At 32.7% G+C, this 22,789-nt stretch overlaps 1 protein-coding gene across 2 annotated transcripts in view; it reads right to left on the minus strand.

The window, feature by feature from the left end:
• FMN2 (formin 2) overlaps positions 1–22,789 on the minus strand; it is a 446,111-nt gene that overhangs the window by 25,936 nt on the left and 397,386 nt on the right. For both annotated transcript variants that reach the window (XM_051993530.1, XM_051993529.1), the window contains one exon: positions 20,026–20,175. In XM_051993530.1, coding sequence (XP_051849490.1) covers positions 20,026–20,175 — 150 coding nt within the window. The remainder of the gene's footprint in view (positions 1–20,025; positions 20,176–22,789) is intronic.

Raw genomic sequence — 22,789 nt, forward strand, 5'->3', positions numbered from 1 at the left:
ACCTTTAATTTCTCCTTATTACCATTAAAAGAGAATTTAAAAATCTCTTCATAATGTGGCTTTGACTGCATCTATAGATTAATACATATGTACCACCCTAACTGTCCTACTTAGTATTTACCAGATTTTATCTCCCAATTCCTATCTCTTTCCTGGTTTGGTCTCTCTTTTCTCTTTCCCCTCTATGAATTCTTAATTATTTCAAGCCATTTTTATTTCCTATTGTTCCAGTCATTTCATTCATGTTCATCTCTTCTTAATTCCATTTGGGATTTTCTTGACAAAATTACTGGAATGATTTGCTCCTTCTCTACCTCATTTTACAGATGAAGAAAGTGACTTGCTCAGGATCACCCAGCTAGTAAGTTTCTGAGGCCAGATTTGAACTCAGAAAAATGAATTTTCCTGACTTCTACCTATGTAATCTATATTATTATATTTCTTAGATGCTCTGCCATCTCTAATGGAAGCCTTTTTTTGATTCTTTTAAAATATCCATTTTCTCCCTCCTTAAATTATCATGTATTTATTTATTTGTTAACAAGTACTCTAACTCTAACTGAAAGAATGTAAGCTCTTTGAAAGTAAGATCTTTTCTGTTTTTATTTTTATCTTCACATTTTTCAACATCCCTAATACAATGTGCCTTGTATATACAAGTAACTTGGTGAATTGAAATTATATGACTACATTATGGTCAATTTAGGTATAAGCAATATTTAAACCTCCAGATTCGAAATCCAGTGCTCTTCATAATATACAACACTACTTCCATACTCTTAAAATTCAAATCAGAATGTACTGGTTCTATCAGCTATGTCAAATGCTTAAATATTCCATGGCTAAATTAGTTTGAAAAATGCCTTTCTAAAGTTAGATTAATTTATATGCATAGTGAATATGTAATAATATACATTACTGTTTCATTTGGGTATTAAGTTTGGGCTAATCTTGTCATTTTAATAGTAAATGAAAACTAGGGCCAGAATCATATAGAAATCTTAGGTTTCAATTTCAAATTTCCCAACTCTGAGGTTTACAATCTCAAAAAAATCACAATAAAACAAATTATTATATTCATCTCCCTCCCACTGGCAAAAGAATTATAATTGAATACTTATGGCATACTTGCATAGACTTGGCCTTAAAATGAATCAGTATTGAATTGTGTCCATAAAAACAACAACAAAAATAACTTATTAACCATAATTACTGTATCATCCTCATATTTTTTCTGTTTTCTTTTCATTAAAAAAAATTCTATTACATGCTTTCCATGCATTCACTGAAATATCCACTTATGATAATATTAGAAACAAAACCTCATTTAAATGTTTACTTATACAAGAACATATGCTCAGTATATGTGTGGTGGGGTGGGTGGGTGGTAAGGAAAGAGTGGATAAAACGATGATTAAGGAAATCCATATTCCAGCTAGAAAGATAAGATGAGTACATGTAAAATTAGAATTCAAACTGAAATAGGTTAGATGCATAGTAGATAAAAAGAATATAAGATATCTAGGAAGGAGTGATTATTTCCAGTTAAAACAATTAGAGGACTCTTAGAAATAGATACACCAGAGTTTCATATACAAATATTCTGGTTTAGGTATATGTGACTACTTAATATAATAAAGAATAAATAGATTCTATTGAATATTTTTGCAAAGCTCATGGAAGCTTCAAGTTTACTTAAAAAGATTAATCATCATTTAAACCATTATAATCCTCTAAGTGGCACAAAATGCTAATCCAAAAGATGACATATATACATGTAAAGAGAAGGCTTTTAATGTTTTCAAGCCCAGTATCTCTGCTGCATCCTTAGCTACCTTCCCCATAGAAACCCCACTTAGATCTTCTACCGTACCCTAATCAAGTCATCACCTCCACTTTAATGTATATTTATTTTAAAAATGACTTAAAGCACTGCACAGGGAGGGAAAAACATGGATAAAAATGAGGAGGGATCTCTTCACAGATAATTTACAGAGAAGAGAAGATAGTTTATGTACCAAAGAAAAAAGGAACTATGGGATAAGAGAATGTGGTTGCAGAGCTATGGCTACTGAAAATTCCTTGTAATTCCTCCTGGAAACATAGCCCCTAGTTTGATAAACACTGCCATAAAAGGAACACTTTAGCACTTTGTCTCTCTATGCTTCAATTTCTTCAGTAATGGATAAACATCATTAAGTATTTCACACAGATCATCCAATTAATCACAGCTAGAATTCACAAAATGCATAATACTATACAAATAAAGGTCACTGTTATGATGAACACTATTTTCCATTTCAGAAGAAATTCAATTTAACAGCAACAAATGAACCTAGGGCATATTTATTTTTCAGTAAGCCTAGGCCAAGTCTGAGTTAACCAAAGAAAGTCATTTGACTTATCTGAGCAAATCTAGTGCTTTTCTTAACTGATGAAATAATTATTTCCAAATATTCTTCATTTGCCATTTGCCTCCCCCACACATTTGAGAAACTTTAAAGTGGCCAAATGGAATTTTATCAAATTTTCCAAAAATATTCACCCATAGGCAATAGGAATTTCCACCTCAAAAGTTAATTTTCTTGCAATAATTCCAGCTCATAAAGATAAAACCTAATGCAAGTATGTTTCCACTTACTGAAAAAGGCTTTATGTCTTATTCAACACTTCAATTTAGCAAAATCTATAGTTTCTAACTACAAATTAAAATATGTAAGATATAATTTACTGTTGCAGAATAATTCATTGCTCTGTTTGGGAATTGGCCTGTTTCCCTAAATAAAATCAGGATATGATTCAAAATGTAGTTGATTTAAGAATATCATTTTTCTAATTCTAATTTTAAGTGTTTTTCTTCTGAATAAATAATTATATGTTTAATCTGCTCTTTAAAATACAAGGGAAGACTACACATGAACCATACTAGGATTTTAAATTTGGATGTTTTTCAAACCTTTCTGAAAAGAAAGCACACTGTTTAAGATGTCCAAATGACAAATTAAATCCCAGGTGCATAAATGTTTTGGATAGGATGACTAGGTAAATAACTAATATTAATCATTCATGACAACAATGTACTGATTATTTTCCATGAAAACTGAAAAAAGGTATTACCAGATGCTATTACATACTCCAACAATGACAGTAGGGTAAGTCTTACTCTAGCTTAGATTTAATGGCTTCTAATACTATGCTGAAAAAAGTCAAATGACATTTATTGTATTGAACAGAAGGAAAATACTTGTGGCATGAAGGATGGAGAACTGGCCTTGGATTTAGGAAGCCCTAACTTCAAAACCTGTCTTTAACACTTACTAGGAGTGTGACTATGGGTAAGCCACTTTACTTTTTGGCACAGCGGATTAAATTATAGACACTATATTAGTAGGTGTTTCCATACCAGGCCTAGATCCAGAATGCCCTCCCTCAAACACATACAAATATTTTAATCCCAATTCTGCAAAGCTACGTGAATAATTTCCTTAAAATCTATATGACTAGAGCGGTCTGAGTGCATATGCCAATCCTTGTCATAGTTCTAGGAACATATAAATTTTGAAAGAACTGTTCTAAGACAAGGAAACATTGAAGTATAGGACAGAAAAAATAAAGGCATTGTGAAAATATAAAGGCTTAGTACAGTAACATTTCTCCAAATCATCAACTAGGTAATTCTCTCCTAGGGTAATGATTGTGAGGTATACAAAGAGGCACACAGCAGGGACTGACTCAAGACATTAGAAGAGATGGAAGCAATTTCCTTTTCCCACAGAATCTATTGCTCTTTTGACATTGCATCGGTAATTTATGGTCCAACTTCCTATTTATTACATTGTATTATGACCAAATTAAAGTTACTAGATGATGGACCTAATTCAAAGTTACATTTTTGGAGGACCTAAGACTCCATATAGCATGGTAATTTTTTTCATTCTGCCTTAATTGGATTTCTAATATATTTACTACATCATCTATTTTAAATCTCTTGTTTCTTCATGTTTCCTAAACCACATTCTTTTGAAATCTCCTGTAGAAAACCTCATCTCATATTTGACTAAGAAATAGAGGATACTTACAAGTGCCCTGTTTTCTCCTCTGTATCTCAAAATGTCTACATTATTTTGTGTATTTTTATTCTTTTTCTTAGTATCTGATGAAGAGACATTTGTTTTCATCATACTTCTCTACTTCTCTACTTCTGCCCTTGTTCCAGACTTAAGGATCTTCAACATTTCCTTATCTATTGGCTGTCTACAATGCCCAAATTCTTTTTTTGTTGTTGTTATTTTTTAAATTATAGCTTTTATATACAAAACATATGCATGTGTAATTTTTCAATGTTGACCCTTGCAAAAACTTCTGTTTCGACTTTTCCCCTCCTTCCCTCCACCTCTTCCCCTAGATGGCAGGTAGACCCATACATGTTAAATATGTTAAAGTATATGTTAAATACAATATTTGTATACATATTTATACAGCTATCTTGTTGCATAAGAAAAATCGGATTTAGAAAGAAGGTAAAAATAACCTGAGAAGAAAAAACAAAAAGGCAAGCAAACAATAATCAAAAGAATGGAAATGTTATGTTATGGCCCATATCCATTTCCCAGTGTTCTTATTCGGGGTGTAGCTGGTTCTGTTCATTATAGATCCATTGGAACTGATTTCAATGCCCAAATTCTTAAAAATCCTTCATTGTCCCATATTATCTCCTAAAGATACCATCCTTTATCTCTCAAATCTTTTACAGTCAATTCCAATTAAAAAATTGTCCAGGCTCATTGTCTGTTTCTTCTCTTACCAATTCCGTTATGGTTTTTGAGTTCATTGCTCAACTGAAACTGCCCACTCATAAAAATTACCAACCAGACATTGATGCATGCAATAGCCTTTTCTTAGTTCTCATTCTTTCTTGATTCCTCTGTAGTATTTGATGCAATAGATCCTTTACTGTTTTGGATATTCTTCCTTTTCTGTATTTTCATGACAATGCTGAAATTCTGGTTCTCTACTATCATTTCTGGCTGTATCTTTTCAATTCCCTTTTTTTTTTTTTTTGAAAGATACTTAAATCTCATCACAAAGTCATCAAATTCATCCCTCTAACTGTAGTGTATTTCAGGTTCTGTCTTGAGTCCTCTTCTTTAACTATATTTTCCTTTTTGGTGACCAACAGTTTTTGTTGGTCCAAACAGACTAACATTGTGTAGTTTTTATCTCCAGGCAGATGACTCCCAGATTGATCGATCAATTAATATATTGAACCATATGTACTTTTCTGAACTCTTGTCCTCTAACTAAAATTTTAGACATTTTAAACTAAACATTTATAAACATCTAAAACTCAATGTTTTAAAAAAATTATTCAATATTTTTTTCTTCCAAACTCACCACTGCTTCAAACTTCTCTATTTTTCTTGAAAGTCTATCTAGTTATTCAGGTTGGCAACTTTGAAGCCATCCTATTATCTTCTCATTCATGCAACTCCCTCATATATATAGCATTGTGCCAAGTCTTATCTTTTTTTTTATCACCTCAACATCTCTCACATCTGTTCTTTTTCTTTTCTTTTCTTTTTTTTATCATTCACATAGACCCCAACATAGTTCAAGTTTTTACCACTGCTCTCCCAAACAACAATAGTCAACTAATAGGGTTCTCTGCTTTTTCATTAGCTGACCGCAAATACATCCTCTATACAGATAAAAAGTGATATTCCCAATATGTCTTATTATTATTCTAGAATGAAATATAAATTGATTTGTTTGGAATTTTAAGTCCTTAATATTTTAGCTTCAGACTCCTCTTCATCTTTGTTATACTTCAGCCAATTTGGTACTTGTATTAGAATTTGCTGTCTTCTGTTTTTTGTATCTTTGTACAAGTGATTCTCTCTACTTATAAATCACTCTCTTTTCACAAGTACTTCTTAGAATATTTTGCTTTCTTCCAAGCTCAGCTTGATAGACTGTTTGCTCCTTGATGATAGGGAATGTCCCCAGTGCCTATATTGATCACAGTAGGTACTTAATAAATGCATGCCCATAGACTGAAGTACTACCGCCTCTAAGAGACATTTCTCAATCTCCTTGGTGGCTAGGGCAACCTCTCCCCTTCAGAAATTTCACTGTATATACTTTATATGTCTTGTATTTACATTATTTATATGTATACATTTTGTTTTCCTTGATGGAATAGAAGTTTCTAAAGACCAGCAGTTATGTGCTTTTTAACCTTTGTATTTCTAGTACTTAGAACAGTGTATACATAATAATTGCTGAATAAATGCTTGTGTTAAACTATATAATTCTGCAATTTTTTATTATCATTTAAGTGTATTGTGCTTTAATTCACCTGCTGTAACCATTAGTAAATGCCTTACAATGTGGCAATAGGATATGGCTTGCTCTAAGAGTGATTTAATGCCCCTTTTGCTCATGTAATAGCAGTGGCCTCCCAGTATGTTTTTCACTATTCAAGGCATAGCTATCCAATGCCAGACTTTAAATTACTCAGCAGCAAGTTTTAAATCATCTAGCTAAGGAATCTGTAGGGAGACATACCAGCCTTTCTCCAGAGAGAGATCAATGAGCTGTGGAGACATGTTGGCCAGAATCCCCTCTTTCATCTAGATATACAGTGTGACACATCAGGTGCCAACTTAGCTGCTATTCTTAGGGGAATGGGGCAACTTTTATAATCAATTGGAGGAGGGGGAAGCTGATGGATTATTTAAAGGATGTTAGGAATTACCTTGGTAGTTAAAATGACAGCAGGAGTGGATTAAATGAAGTTCTCAAACTTAATATGATGGTTAAGATATCTGGGATTCTAAGCATTTGGGTATAGATCTTTCTCAGGAAGAAAAGGAAAAAAAAATCTTTCATAATTTATTTAAGACAGCAGTCAAAAGATATAAAAGAAAAAGCTTTGCAGCATACATATGTATATTATTAATAGTCAGAAAGTCTAACAGAGCTTTTATAGGCAAATACCAATGTTCTGCATTATTTTGGAATTTATATTGAGTGGGACATTTTTTCTTTTCATTTTTAAGTTCTACAAAGTCTTGAGCTTTCTAAATTCCAAAATCATAGCTACTAACATGTCAGAAACATTTGAACTTGAAATTAAAATGTAGGAAGAATTAGATGAACAGTTAAAATACCAATACAATTGGAGAGGGACAAAAATAAAACAATCATCTCTGACAAAGTAAAAATCCCAAGTTATCATGATCCTGTTTTGCAACTCTGTTTAGCATTCAGAATGTTGGATATTTAAATTCTAAGCAATTCAACAATTTCATTTCCTAAGGTCAGATTTTATTTCTATACCAAGCTCTTTAAGTCTTCGTCATTATCAGTCTTTACTAAATGCCCCTGGATTGCTGGTACCTCCATTACTGACACGACAAATATCTCTCTCTTCCATGGCTAAAAATTCTTCTTGTGACATAGCAGCTGCCCATGGTTTAAACTTTCATGCACTAGGGAATCTGATGAATATAAGCATGAAGCCAGAATAATGATTCAAAAAAGAGATTACATGAGTACAAGGTCCTGTAATAGCAAGCAAAAGACAAAATTGACTGAGGAAAAAAAATGCCCTGAGTGAATTGCTAACGTGGACTATTAATAAAGGAATGATAGATGACAGTTAATTAAAAGCACATGGCATAGCCCTAAATCAAAGGCAAAAAATCTTATCCCTTTTCCTCTTCAAAATATTGTTATATGTATATATTTTGGCTACCCATGAATTCTATCTTTCTGAGATCTAAAATTTCTAGGAGCCTGGCAAGTTAAGTCAACAAGCATTTATTAAGTATCTCGTATGTATATGTCAGGTACTATGCTAAGTGCTAACGATAGAGAGGAAGGCAAAAGATAGTCCTCATTCTCAAGGAATTCATAATTGAATGGGAGAGACAACAGGCAAACAATTATGTACAATAAAGATAATATACACACATATCATATATATACATATATATGGATATATAAAGATCTCTATTTCTATATATATATATATCTCAATATCTATATCTATGTATCTACGACTGATCTATTCTCATCCATCCATCTATCTATCTATCTATCTATTTTTGCATATATGCAGCTAACAGAGTCATTTTGCTGATCTCATTGTTATATGCCTATGAAACCTGGATCATATATTAGTACCATGGCAAGAAACTGAATCGCTTCCATTTGAATTGTCTTTGGAAGATTCTATATGCCTTTGGCAGGATAAGTAATAAATACCAAGATCCTTTCTTGAACTAAATTGCTTTGCATTTAAAATGTAATGCAGAGAGTGCAACTTCACTAGACTAGTCACATTGTTCACATGCCAAACATATGCTTGCCAAAAAGACTATTTTATGGAGAACTCACACAGGAAAAGCACTAACATGGAGATCAGAAAAAGTGATAAAAGGGCACTCTCAAAGTCTCTCTTAAGAATGTTGGAAGTGATTGTGAAATTGGAGTGACACACTGGCATAGGACCACCCAGCATGGCATGTCCTCATCTGAGAAGGTGCTATGCTCTATGAGCAAAGAAGAATTGAAGTACCTCACAACAAGTGTGAGATGTGCACATTTTGAGAATCCATCCTAAATCTTCTATTACATCTTTTTTTTTTTTTTTTTTGTTCCACCTATAGTAGATTAGCCACATTCAGAAACACCATAACTTGGCTCTAATACAGTGATGTCATTCTCTTACTCTGAGAATGAAAGTTAACCAGATGGTGCAATGGATAGAAGGTACTGGGCTTGGAATCAGGAAGACATTTTCCTGAGATCAAATCTGGCCTCAGAAACTTACTAGCTTTATGACCTTGGACAAGTAACTTGATCCAATCTGCCTTAGTTTTCTCTTCTGTAAAATGAACTGCAAAAGGAATGGCAAATTATTTCATTATGGCCAAGAACTCCAAATGGGAGAAAAATTGGACACAACTGAAATGACTGAGTAACAGTTTATACAGAGAGAGAAACAAAGACACACAGAGACACACACACACACACACACACATTTTATAAGTATATGTTATATATGATAAACTAGAAATATCTATATTCATACATATATGTATTACATATAATAAATTAGAGTTAATTAACAGAAGAAATGCACTAGCATTGAGGGAGATCTTGAAAAGCTTCCTGAAGAAGTTAGGGTTTTAGATGGGACCTGAAAAGATAGAAACAAATAGAAATAGAATTCCAGGGACTGAGGACAGTCAGTGGAAATGCCTGGAATGAGGAAACAGAACATTTGTAGAAGGAAAAACAAAGAAGCTAGTGAAACTGAATTGCAAAGTATGAAGGAAGGTTAAGAGAGGGGAGTAAAGTGTAAGAAGAATGGAAGGGAAGGAAATGTCCAGATTATGAATAATTTTGAAGGCCAAACAGAAGATTTTATACTTGATTATGGAGGTGTGAAGGAGTCTCTATAGTTTATAAACTAGAGATAGGGGAAGGAGGAAATAAGGCCATGTTCTTTAGAAGACAAATTTGACAGCTGAGGGGAAGAGGGACTAGAGTAGGAAGAGACTTGAAACAGAAAGCCTAAACAGCTGTCTATTGCTGTCCAGGAATGAGATGATGAATGTCTGCACAGATTTGTGCAATGTAAAAGGAGAAAAATGGACATAAATGAAAGGTGTTACAAAGGCAATGAGTTCATATGATTCAACATGGAGATTAAGAGATACCACACAATAAAGGAACTTGTAATCTATAACTATATTCTACTTAGATTTTACAAACAAACTTTAACAATTCTCTTCTTTGAACATAATGTCCAGTCCCTGCCATTTTACAAATCTGCTCTTTAATCCTCAATATGAATTCTTCAATATCTTCAATATCCCTCTTTAGTTCCCAAAGTCTTCCATATCCTTCCTTGGTCTCTTTTCTCCTCTATGTTTTACTTTTATCTATTCAGTGTTGATAATTTCAATGAGACATTTTCTTCTAGCCTAAACGTCCTATCTTTGGACTTCCTGCTTTACTTCTCTACATATTTCTAATTGTAGATAATTCCCACAATCTACCTTTATCCATTTAGACTGCAAATAATATCATACCGAATCAGGAATTAAGGAAAATACTGTGAACTTGTGCCATCGTACTTTATCATACTATCCCAAAGTATTCTTAAGCTTCAGTCCTGAATTTCTGTTTGCTTACTAGACATTTCTATGCCAGTTTCCTTTAGGTAATTCAAGTTTAGGACAGCCCTAGCTGGATTCCTCTTCTTTCCCATACATGCTCTTTCCTCTAACCTTGCTACAACTACTGATGGCATCAGTATTGTTCTAATCAGCCATGCTGAAAAAGTCAATTGTCTTTGAGTCTTCTTTTCCCTTGCTCACCATCTCTATTAAAGTATTTGCCAGATTATCTTCATTTTAATTCAAAATTTAATTTAAAAAAAATCTCTAAAATGTATGCTCTTCTTTATACTTTATTGCCACCCCTTCTTTTCCCTGATTATTATGTTAGCTTCTTAAGTATGTCTGTCTTTCTCTTTCTCATCTATTTTTTATACTGCTATAAAACAGATCTTCCTATCTGATAATTTTTTTATTCAATGGGATTTACAAAGTCACAATAATATGGCAAAATTGGCTTTCTCATAATACTTCCCTGATCCTCCAAGCAAGGAGTAGTATTCTCTTTTTGAAATCTTTCAGGCCATTCCTTCTAATCTCTTTTCCAAATTTTTATTATATTTACTTTTATACAATATTCTCTTATTACTAGGGCATAATTGCCTTCAAAGATATTTGTGTTTTTTTTAAATATCCATCTGAGCTGTAGTATATTACCTTATATTTAGTATGTAATTTTAAAAGTATTTGGTAAATTAGAAGATAAAATTTTAAAATGTAAAGCTATTACAATGTTTATAAGCATATATGTGTGTGTGTATATATATATATATATATATATATATATATATATATATATATATAGGCCAAATCACATATATAATTAGTTCAATATATGTTCCTTTAAATTATACTTTCAGGAATGATCCTATATAGAGGGAAGTCTTTTTTAATTACGTCTCAATTATTGATTATTTAACATTTGAAAACATGTAACTGAGATTAATAGTGTAATAATGTCTTTGACCATACATTTATCAATTATTACTTTCTTTGGCTAACAGTAACATTATTTCATGCTCTTCCAAATATACACTATCCTAAAATATGCTGAGTATAGGGGGGACTGGATGTGGGACAGAAGGTCAGCCAGGGACTAAAAAAAAAGTGCATAATCTTCACTGAGATCATTAAGAACTAACTTTTTATGACTTTGATCCATTCTTGTGACTAAAAGTATATTCTGAGGCTTCTGCTTGCTGACTTGAGCCAGCATTCTCTCTGATTCTCAACACTGCACATAAATCATGTCATTTTCTTTTTATATTCTGCAAAAGAATTTACATTCTTATCCCCCTTCTTATTTACCCACATCCTCCATCCTGTCTTCACTCTCTTCAAAAGCATGCATATACATATCTCCAGAGTTTCTATTTCCAAAAATGACTTTTTATCAAGTCTTTTGCAAGCAGAATGTTAGCTAAACTAGACAGAACTAAGAGATACTGTTGTATTTTGTTTATTAAAACTTAAAGCAGAATGAAGTAAGAACAACTCTAAAACTTCTATATGAGTTCTGCAAAGATTTTGCTGATCACTCAAATCCTTCCTTAAAGTTCTTCCTACTCTGAAAAGTAAATCCAAATAAAGTAAGTAAATTACCAGTTTCAATTTTGGCCTATGGCTACCTTTTATATTTTCATTCTTATCCCCTGATTATACACTTCAATTGATGGGAAATCTTCCTTATCTATACTTCGTTTGACCTTGTGTGTTAATACTCATGTAGTAGATATACATGTTACTATTAAAGCTTAACACTGCACTGAAGTTTTTGGGTACTACATTATTGGTATTTCAAATGGCACATAGTAGTGTGACTGATATAATAACATTATGACTAATCTTCCTTTGCTCTCTATCCACATATGGAGACTATTATTTGTTTGCATTTGCAGCCAATGCTGACAGAGAATGCTTGCAAGTCTTTATCAAACTCTTCGTTGCCTTAAAGTCTTTGTTCAAAGAATCATGGATATTTTGTTTTGATACATATTACCTCAATCACTATTTTTCTATAGCCTCCCAGCAATTGTTCAATAAGTCATACTGTCTAAAGATGTCCTGATATATTTTGAAAATCTCTCAATTGCATAGTTTTACCTATCAAAAAGCAAACAAAAGCCATCGTGGTATCTGGCTATTTAGGCATCCTGACATTCTGTAGTAGTAACAACAGTAACAGTTGCTGACATTTACATAGTTATTTAGGGTTTTCAAAGACCTTAATGTAAATTATCTCATGTCTAACAATGACCTTGTAAAATAAGTGGTAAAATGATAATTATCACAATTATTATGGTTATTTCAATTTTGCAGAAAACTGAGGGTCACAAAGTTTGATTTGTCCATATCACACAGCTTTTAAGAGCCAGGCAACGCTTGAACTAAGTTCCCAGGATTGCTTTGCTCCTCCAGATCTATTTACCCAACTCAGTATATCTGTATAGGAATTGAAGCTGTTTAAATGATAGTATATTGGCTAAATTCTAAATTTTAACTTTATTTTTGGTGATCTTATATTATGATTGTAATGATTATCAGATTTATCAAATATTCATCATACTCAGCGCCATGATACAAAAGTCATTTAGGAATTCAGATAATATCAACTGCTCAAGAAATTACCAGTTTGATTTGAAATCACATTAAACAAGTTTTCCCCCAAAATGCATTGAACTTAAAATACACATACACACGTGTGTCTGTATATGTGTGTATTTTCTTCTTTATTGCATTATTGAGCAGTATATTTAATATCAGAATCTAGTGGTCATTTTCAGTTTTTGCCAAGTTATACTGGAATGTTTTGAAAGGGACAAAAAGACTTATATTTCTAAATATCTTTTACTCATACTCTGCCTTGGTGCTTCAACTGCTCATTATCAATACAACTCCTTAAGAGTATTCTAAAGAGAGATGTTTCAACCGAATTAAGGCACTGTATTATCTAAGTGGATGTCCATGCATTAATATTTATTATTTTATTCAGTGAAGCATGAAGATTCAAAACATTTAATATTCTTCTAAATTTGGGCATTAAACACCTGGATTTTAATGAGTCTGCCATTTTAAAATGATACATCCTTATTTTTTATATGAAATAAGATTAATAAAAATGTACTTATTACAGCTATGCACAAAAAATAACAATAATAGTGCATAACATCAATAAAATCAAGAAAAATAGAAAGGTTTAAAAGGGGACATGAAAGCAAGCAGGACATTATTATCTTGTTCAAGTTAATAGATGTGTAAAAACAGGCAATACATTATAAAAGTTTATGGTTTTATGTAAAGTCTTTTTTTCTTGTTTGCATATGAGTAGCTTGCTTTTGTTGATTGCTGTTAAATTTGTGATAATATATTTAAATAAGGTTAAAATTAATTCATTATTTATCTCATAAAATTATTTTGATTTTAATTAAATATTACCAGAGATTTTTTTCAGAGTTTAAAATACCTAATAAACATAAAATAATGAAGATAACACAAAAGATGAACAGATTAAATAATAATTCTACCAGTGTCTTTTCCAATTAGATTTTTAATTAAAAGATTCTAATACCCTGTACTGAATGAAGAAATCACCTGTCTGATTTTCATTAGACTGTTTTAATCTTCTGTTTTACTTGCCTCCTTGTCCCTATAGAGCCAGTTCCTATTCTAAATATTAAGCTGGTTACAAGTCATCAAAGTTCTATGGATTGATGATGAACCTGAAGATATAAACAAAGCTAAAGCTGAAACAAATCAGGCCTAGGAAAATAAGAGGAAGTAAAATATAAGGATAGAGAGAGCGTGTCAGCTAAGCTGATTATCTTATCCCATTTAAAGGATAGTTCAATATCTTCTGGCAAAGAGAAGTTTCCAATCAAGCTCCCTATAGATATTGCTTGGGATAGAGTGAATAAGGAGAGCACATTAGCTTCAGGCTCCTTTCTTTTCAACCTTCCTCCAACTCATCCCATTTTTCACCTAGAGAAGGATCTCAGGACCTTCAGAGACCTGTAGAATTTGGATGTTTTTCATCAATGTACTTGGCCACTTAGCTAGGACATCATTGGCTGCCACCTGTGATATCAGGGGTTGAGAATGAGCTGAAGGAAATGAGGAAAGTCAGGTTCAATTGTGAAGAGAATGATGATAGTTGTTGGTGTGGATTTGTTTCACAGGCAGCCAAGGGATTTGATTTTGGTGACGTTTGAAAAGTTGAGGGTTAGGAATGTGGTTAAGGTGGCTATGATATAGACTTATTTTAGGAGCCTGACAGATAATTTATACAATATCTAAGGAGAACATTTTGATGACACTAGTAACAGTTGCCTTGGAAACTTATTTTCTGTCTTTCCATATGTGCTCTCCAAGTTTGTATATACTTTTCCTTGCACATTAGGGGGTTGGTTACATCGGAGGGGGAAGGGCAGAAGATCGATGAGGTTGTTTTTTGTTTTGCTCTGTTTTCACATTTTAAGAAGGATCAATGGTATCAAAGTTGTACACTAGGAAAAAATTCCCACTCAAAATCATCATGTTCCCTTTTCCTACAATTTTAGGAAGGCAAGTAAAAAAGCCAGCAAACTGATAATAAATTTAAAAAATTATATAATAACTTTAAGTCTCAAAAGTTTTATTTTTAAGAAGGACCTTATTATTTTTTTCATTGTTGTGTCTGAAAAAAATACAAATCACTGTGTAGATGTCTTTGTTCCTAAACTATGACAAAGGTAGAAACAGTTTTCCCTTCCTACTTTCAAAAGGCTTAAAACAGAGGAAAACCAGAACCAGAAAATTAATTAATTAATATATTTTCATATCTGCAAAGAAAAAATAGCATTGTACATCCCCAAAACAGCTGAGGACTGGCCCCAAACTCAAGGAGTGGATCCAAGCCTTGCCTCTGACACAGCATCTGAGACTACGGGTAAGTAAATCACTACCAGCCTTCAGTCTAACACTTTGTACAGTAGCTGGCACATGGATATTTATGATTAATAATCATTCACTGACTGACTGACACTCTTAAGTGTCTCAGGCAGGTAAGCCTATAGGTTGATAAGTTGCAAAACAGGTAAAGATAAACATTTGCCTTAAGAAAGTTCCTTAGAACAGGAAATCACAGATTTGTCATCAACCCCACTTACAATACCTGCAAAAGCTGCATATGACCGGCAACTTTAACTTGAAAATAGCTGTCATACTGGATGCAGTGCTGGACCTGGAGTCAGGAAAACCTAACTTTGTATATATTGTGAAGTCTTTTGGTTTTATGTGCATAATTATTCCTCTTGAAATAAACATAGTTTTCAAGTAAGTTTTGTGAAGTCATGGCTATCTCTTGACAAACTCTGGCCTCAGATATTTATTAATTATATGACCTTGGGCAAGTCACTTAACCTGCTAGCTCAGTGTCCTCATCTGCAAAATGAGCTAGAGAAGGAAATGATAAAACACTCCAGTTACTTTGTCAAGAAAACCCCCAAAAGATCAGGAAGAGTCAGACATGACTGAAAAATTACTGAACCAAATGAAAATTATTTCATTCTGTGAACAAATTGATACTTTCAGATAAATCAATAACTTTACTACAACTGCTGAGAATTGTGCTTGCCAATCCTACTTCAGATACCTATTAACTTTGTGATCTCAATATTGATTGCAAGACATGAAAAATGATTGCATAGGATTGCCCAGCTTAGTTACACTGCTCTATGAACAAAGAAGAATTGCAGTAGCATAAAGTTCAATTATGTGAGATTCACAAATTCAGAGACCTCTCCCTTCCAAATATTCAAATGGACTATTTGTGCCCAACCTGTGGTAGAGCCTTCCAAGCTTGTATTGATGACTTACAGCCTTTGTCAAAAACATTGTACCTTGTCCCCAACATCATGATGTCATTGATCTTCTTTGAGTATGAAAGACTAACAACAACAATGTGATCATATACAATCCTTTAAACTTGTATAGTCTTACTTTTCTCATCTCTAAACTAGGTGTAATAATAATGTTGCCCTACATTTTTCACATGTAAATATATGTAAAAATATAAAATAGCTTTGTGACTTTATTAAGTTAATAAACATGTGGTGAATTTTTATCATGGGCAAGAGACTATGTGAGGTATATTAAAGTATATGAAGAAGTTTTAGATATAGTCTCTGATATTAAGAAGCTTATAACTTAGTAGAAAGGAAGAGAGAGATAAACAATAAAAAATTGTAAAGGTGGAAAAAGGTCATAGAGATGTTCCTAGTGACTTGAAAAATGAATTTAATGAATAGAAAAGGAAGATTAAACTGTAGAACAGACTTACTTTTCCTGTTAGTCATACAGTTCTATGCTTATCGATTGGGGTCTGACAGTGTTATTAAAAAGGTCCAAGAGATTAAGAAGTTTATAGAAAAGCTCTTCTAATTGTCAAATACAGAAAATATTTGTGGAGTTTACAACAAAGGGAAAAATTTTGAAAAAGTATGACTTCAGCCCTATGGTTTTCTATCTCACAGCAGCTGGTTAATGAAGCGATCAAAATTAGCAACATATTACAAGGAGGGTGTTGGGGCAGAAGGGAAAGCATTTATTAAGTATGTGCCAGGAAATGTGCTATGTGTTTTACAAATATTATCTCATCTGATCCTCATGACAGTACCCATTTTATAGTTGAAGAAACTGAGGCAGGCAAAGGTTAAATATCTTGCCAAGAGTTGGTAGAGATTGTAAATTATCGGAGGACAAAGTCAACATGCAGAGGCATATTCCTCCAGCTTTCTCCTGCCTGGCTCAAACTAATGCTCTTAGGAAAGCTCCCAAGAAACCTGCAATTCAGGTACTGAAAAAATGGGGATTTTAAAGACTGTGGCAAGCCTATCAGCATGTCAATCCCAGAAAGAAACATCCAAGAAAGTCACTTAAAATGAAATAGTAAGTAGGCAACCTGAGGAAAGCTGTTCGCATAGCAATATTGTAAGATTTCATAAAATATTAAACTATTATTGATAGAAAATATCATACTTGAAGTTCTTTCTAATGAAGCATATATTAATTATGTCTGAATTATAGCTAGTACTAAGTAGCTTTTCACAGGAAATTTAGGATTCTTAGTCTTTTCCCTGAAATGGAAAATAAGCTGACATACATGTCAAAGAGAAAGCTTAGGTGATTATTCTGATGGGGTAATTTCAAAGATTTTGGAAATGCTAAACGAGCAATAACAAAAACTGTATTTCCAACCTCTAGCTAATATCTGAAACTCTACTATGAAAACTTAATTCCTTTAGCTTCAGACTTTGATCCTTCTTAAAATGAAAATATTCCTATTTGATCTCTAGAATATAACCTAATTAATTTCCCAACTATTTCCAGGCTGGCCCTCAAGCTTGGAATATACTTCTTCCTTATCTCGACTCCTCAGAATCCCTAACTTCCTTCAAAGCAAAGTTAAGCTGGCCTCGCCTAATGAGAACTTTACAGACTCTACCACTTGTTAGTGCTCTTTCCCTTCTCAAATGATCTTGTCTTATCTTTATATATTTTCCCCCTAGAAAAATGAAAATCCTTGTAAGGCAGAAAAATTGTTAAGTTTTGCCATTATATTCCAGTGTCATGCATGTTGTATGCACTATTTGGTAGGATCAGAAGCATTTCTGACTCTTCAATGCATTCACCTTCACCATAATGATTTTCAACCTCTTTCCTGATATTTTGATATGGATCTCTAGAGGTCATAAGGGTATTGCATTTAGGAGAAGCTCCGGGAGTGGTTATTGTGGCATGAAGATCATATGAGAAATAAAGAATGTGAATCCTGGAAATACTAAAAACATTTTTTTTTCCTATTTGTAATGTTGACAATGAAAAGTTTTATCTGTCCATGATTCAATTTTCCCATATGAACTAGAGACTCTCAACTTCTCCACGTCTCTTATGGCCCACTCACAGTTTAATTCTAGGTCAAGACTAGGGCCACTTGCCTTCTGACTTTCTTTGTCAGTGTGTCTTAGCCCTTTCCAGTGCATCCTAGACTCTGAACGATACCCCTTCTACCTCTATCATTCTTCCCAGCAATGTCTTCTTCCATAGGGAGCAAGGTAAAACTGTATCTTCTTCCCTTTGAAGTTTGCTATATGAATTTATTATTCAATTTAGATTTATGTAGTGATTACTTATCTACATTTAGGATATTCTCTTTTCTTCCTCAATGAGTTCAATGTTTTTAATTATTTTGTCCTTCCCATCTCCTGAAATCTTGTAATAGGGGATTTCTTTATCTATGTATATGTACAATATATATGTATGTCTATACACATATTCATATGTATATACACATCTACTTATATATGACATATATGAAGATATATAGGTGATCTCTCAGATTTCTACTTCTTTAATTAGAATTCCCAATTCTAATTTAGTCCCAATTCTTTAATTTAGTCATTTCCCAAATCCAGCTTCTTTAATGCACTTCAGCTATACATAGAGATACTCATAATATTAATCTTGTCATTTTCCACAAGAATCCCACTTCTACTTCCACAAATACTGAAATTCTTTTATCTGATCATAATTTTTATGAATCTATTTTCCCCTATGCCTTGTGACTTCTAATCCTGTTAGGAAATGTTGAATAATTCAAATTATTATGATTACTTTTAGTCAGAACTCCTAACTGACCTTTTCTATCTCATCTATATAACCTTGTAATTAAAACTCTATCAGCATATTCATGCATCGGTTTAGATTTTAAAGTTGTTTTTTTCTTTTACATGACTTCAGCAGTCCATCCCAATTATTTTTTCACATTTATTTTTGTTTGAAAGTAATATATTATCACACATAAAAGTATAAGATGCGTTCTGTGACAAAAAAAAAAAAAAACACAATATCTCCATTGCATGTACCAACTGATGCAAAGTGATGCTTTAAAGTCTCCTTACAAATCAAAACTAAGTGGATTATTGCTGTTTCAAAGAATTGGAGAATTTTGTAGTACTGATGAGTAAAGTCCATTGGTATGCTGCAAGTTTTCTAGAGATCTCAGACAAAGCCACTGCTGGTAAAGAGTTGTTAGAAAGCACACTAAGTGGTTTGGTATTTTGGTTTGGTTGTATAGGGCATATTAGATTTCCCTTGCTTCTTCCCACAAGACACAGTTATTTCTGGATATAATACTGGGAGGTCTAGGTTTCTTCATGACTCAATATTGAATAAGGCTTCATGTGAACAGAAGGCTCCTCAGCGATTTCATAAACTCACTGACCTGCATTTTATTTCATATGTTCATACAGAATCCCTTTCTTTGTTCTCCATCCTCCTCAAAGAGTTACTCTAAGAAATATTGTACCATACAAAAGGTCTCAAAATTATAAAATTATATCCAATGATGCTTTTTACAATCTTCAGACTAATTCTAAAATGTAAAATTTGATGGTGATACTGGCAAAGCAAAAAGTGGCAGATAATGCTCCCTAAAATCTTTCTGCATTGCTTTGTAGAAAACAGAGTTTATCTCTTACTATCAAATTCCACCAGTGTTTTTCATCTAAACTTAATTCCTTCTCCCAGTTAATTCATTGTAGGAACATTCCTCTGCCCCCATAGATTATGATCCAGGACACTCTTCATTTCAGTGTTTGTACATCAGCATCCTAGCTTTTCCTATCTGCTGGCCTTTCTAAGCTCTACCTTTTGGCAATTCTCAGCAGCCCTCTTAGTCTATCCCTTGTAAAGAATCATTCAGCTTTCAAATCTATAAAAACTGGCAAACTTAGTGATGTCACACCTAATAAAACACCAGTTTTAAAATGTCTTTGTTCAAATGAAAACAACCTACCTTTCTTGGAGAATAAGTTTGTTCTCTTTTTTCCAGAAATCTTTAAAGTCAGAACTGAATTCATGCCAGAGGCTGAAGAAAACATGTGGGGACACTTCCTTCTCTCCCATTTTTGGTTTCATGAAGAAATAAGCTGTAGTTTCCAAAAAGCTGTCAAAATACACACACATATTTTACACACACAAAAGTAGCAACATTTCTATTACTTTTCAATATGAGGTATTCTTTCTTCATCCAAACACTGATTTCATTCATGCATAGTTTTGTTTTGTTTTGTTTTGTTTTTTACCACCAAGAAAACTAAAACACTTCAAATACCAACAGTAGCTCTGCTACATTCTGATGTCAGAAATTTGGATAGAGGAGGAAGGTGACAGCCACAAAGCATCTTCCATCTCCTGACTACTACTCCTACTTATATGGAATTATCAAAATAAAGGTTTTTTTGTGAAACTTACAAAAATAATCCAGTATTAGGATTTAAAGTCAATTTGAGAAAAATAGGGGAAAACATTTCTCCTCCATACAATTCATAAAACCAAAATAATTTTGATGATTTATAACAAACCAAGAACCTCAAACCTCAGCCAACTTTTTATTAGACAATATGCTACAGTAGTTAGTCAACTCTCCACCTGCCTATCCTCTTTCCAATTCTAAAGCTAAAATCAAATAAATACTATCATTTCTCCTGGAAAGGATTTATTGTTGGTCTCCTGTCCAATGGCTCTACTAATCATCCTTCTAACTTATGTAACCAAAATATCCTTCCCAAGTCACTGGGAAGGGTTTCTGGAGGATGGGAAGTGTCTTGTGTTGGTGTGTCCCCAGGGCTTAGCACAATGCTTATCATATATTGTAATGGTGTTACTAAATGATTTTTCATACATATTATATGTATGAAATATGTTTATATCAATATACAATATCCACTTCACCAATTTCCAGATGAGAAACAAAATATCACAGGCAATGTTTATTCAGTTTCTTACATACTGGATCATAATAGATTTATCTTGCCACAAATATTAAATCTCTAACCATAGCTTTCCTGACAAAGTATCATTTTTTATGGAGTGAATATCATTCTGGTGTGATAGGTGTTAATTTATATCACCTACTAACATATTTGCATATAATGTATTAGCAAATGTATTCATTCAAAAGCTGAACATTTGCTATCAACAAAATATTTCAAATTCCTTATTACATTTGATGCTATATCCTTCTATTCAAACTAAGTAGAAATTGGTCCTACTATTTAAAAGATTCCCATCTAGGACAGAAGCAAAGAACCCACTGGTGTCTCATCCAAAAAGCAATGTAGTATTGAATAAATAAAATACTTAGATAAAAAAGCATTAAAAGCATTTGGTGGGGTCCAAACTGAAGTTAGAGTCACTAAAATTACATAATTAGAAAATCTGGGGTCTGATAATGTTTTCTATAATGTTTTCTATGTAGGAAGAGGTCAGATATTTAAATGTGATTTACTTCAGTGCCATCTTTCTGCCTTTGCATTGGCTATTTCTACTTCCTATCTTTATATAGGAGCCTCTCTTCTTGTCTTTCACAGTTTATCTTTGTTACATTATTCTTATTTTAATAGCTAGTTTTGTAACAAGGATTATACTTATGTAAATTAATTAGGGGATCAAGATTGATCTGAGAATTAAATGATTACTAGTATTTAAGATATGTTTATGTATATATGTGTGTGTGTATGCATATGTGTACACATCCTTACAAAAGAAGTGTTTATGAATTAATAGAATGGTACATTAAATATCTTCTATGGATTTCAAGAGAGCAGCTGAGTGGTACAGTGGATAGAGTTATTTATCTTGGAATTAGGAAGACTCATTAGGAATTAGGAAGATAAGAGTTATATATATATATATATATATATATGTATGTGTATATATATATATATATATATATATATGATGCTGAGGGAAATATCTTGCCCCAATACACTAAAGTCAATTCTAACTTTCTACCTAACGTCCAACATATGTTAGGATCCCATGTTCAGTATTTTGAATTCATATTTAGATTTATATATACTCTAAAAATCAAACAAAAATAATAAAGCACATTTCTCTAATAAGATATTAGCTTTTAAAGTAAAAAAAAAAAAACAACTTTATTTTGTCCTTTATTATCAACATTAGCACAGTACTTGTTGTGAAATAGGTACTTAAAAGTATATTGAATGAATGAAAATAGCATCCTTCTTTATCCATTTACCAGACTCTTAAGTCCTCCCTTTAAACTGGCATCCTGAAGACATATAAGGCAAATGGCTTTAAATCCTGTTTTTCTTCCAGGTGGCCTACCTGGTTACCTTTCTAATTCTGAGGAGGACAACTTGCCTGGTGTTTATTGGAGAAACATTTTATTGTATAGGACATCTGTCAAGTCACGTCTTTTATTTGCTTCAGGATAGGACCTGGGAAACTTCTTTACCTTTTTTGCGACTCATAGCTTAATGTAATTAGACATTTAAAATGAATAAAAGTTAGACATTTAAAAATAGACATTTAAAAAGAAAAGTACAGAGAGATTTCTATTTCATGTAAATGAAGAGGAAACAGAAAGTATAGGTCCTTCTGGTAACAAAACTTTTGAATTGTGACATGCAGTTAGGTGCTACAATGGAGAGAAGAGCAGACTTAAGAGGCCGCAAGACATGAATATGAACCATACTACGCCACACACTTACTAGCTCTGGATAAGTTAGTTGACCTCTATGAGCCTCATA

Source organism: Antechinus flavipes, chromosome 4, assembly GCF_016432865.1.
Source record: "Antechinus flavipes isolate AdamAnt ecotype Samford, QLD, Australia chromosome 4, AdamAnt_v2, whole genome shotgun sequence".
NCBI lineage: Eukaryota > Metazoa > Chordata > Mammalia > Dasyuromorphia > Dasyuridae > Antechinus > Antechinus flavipes.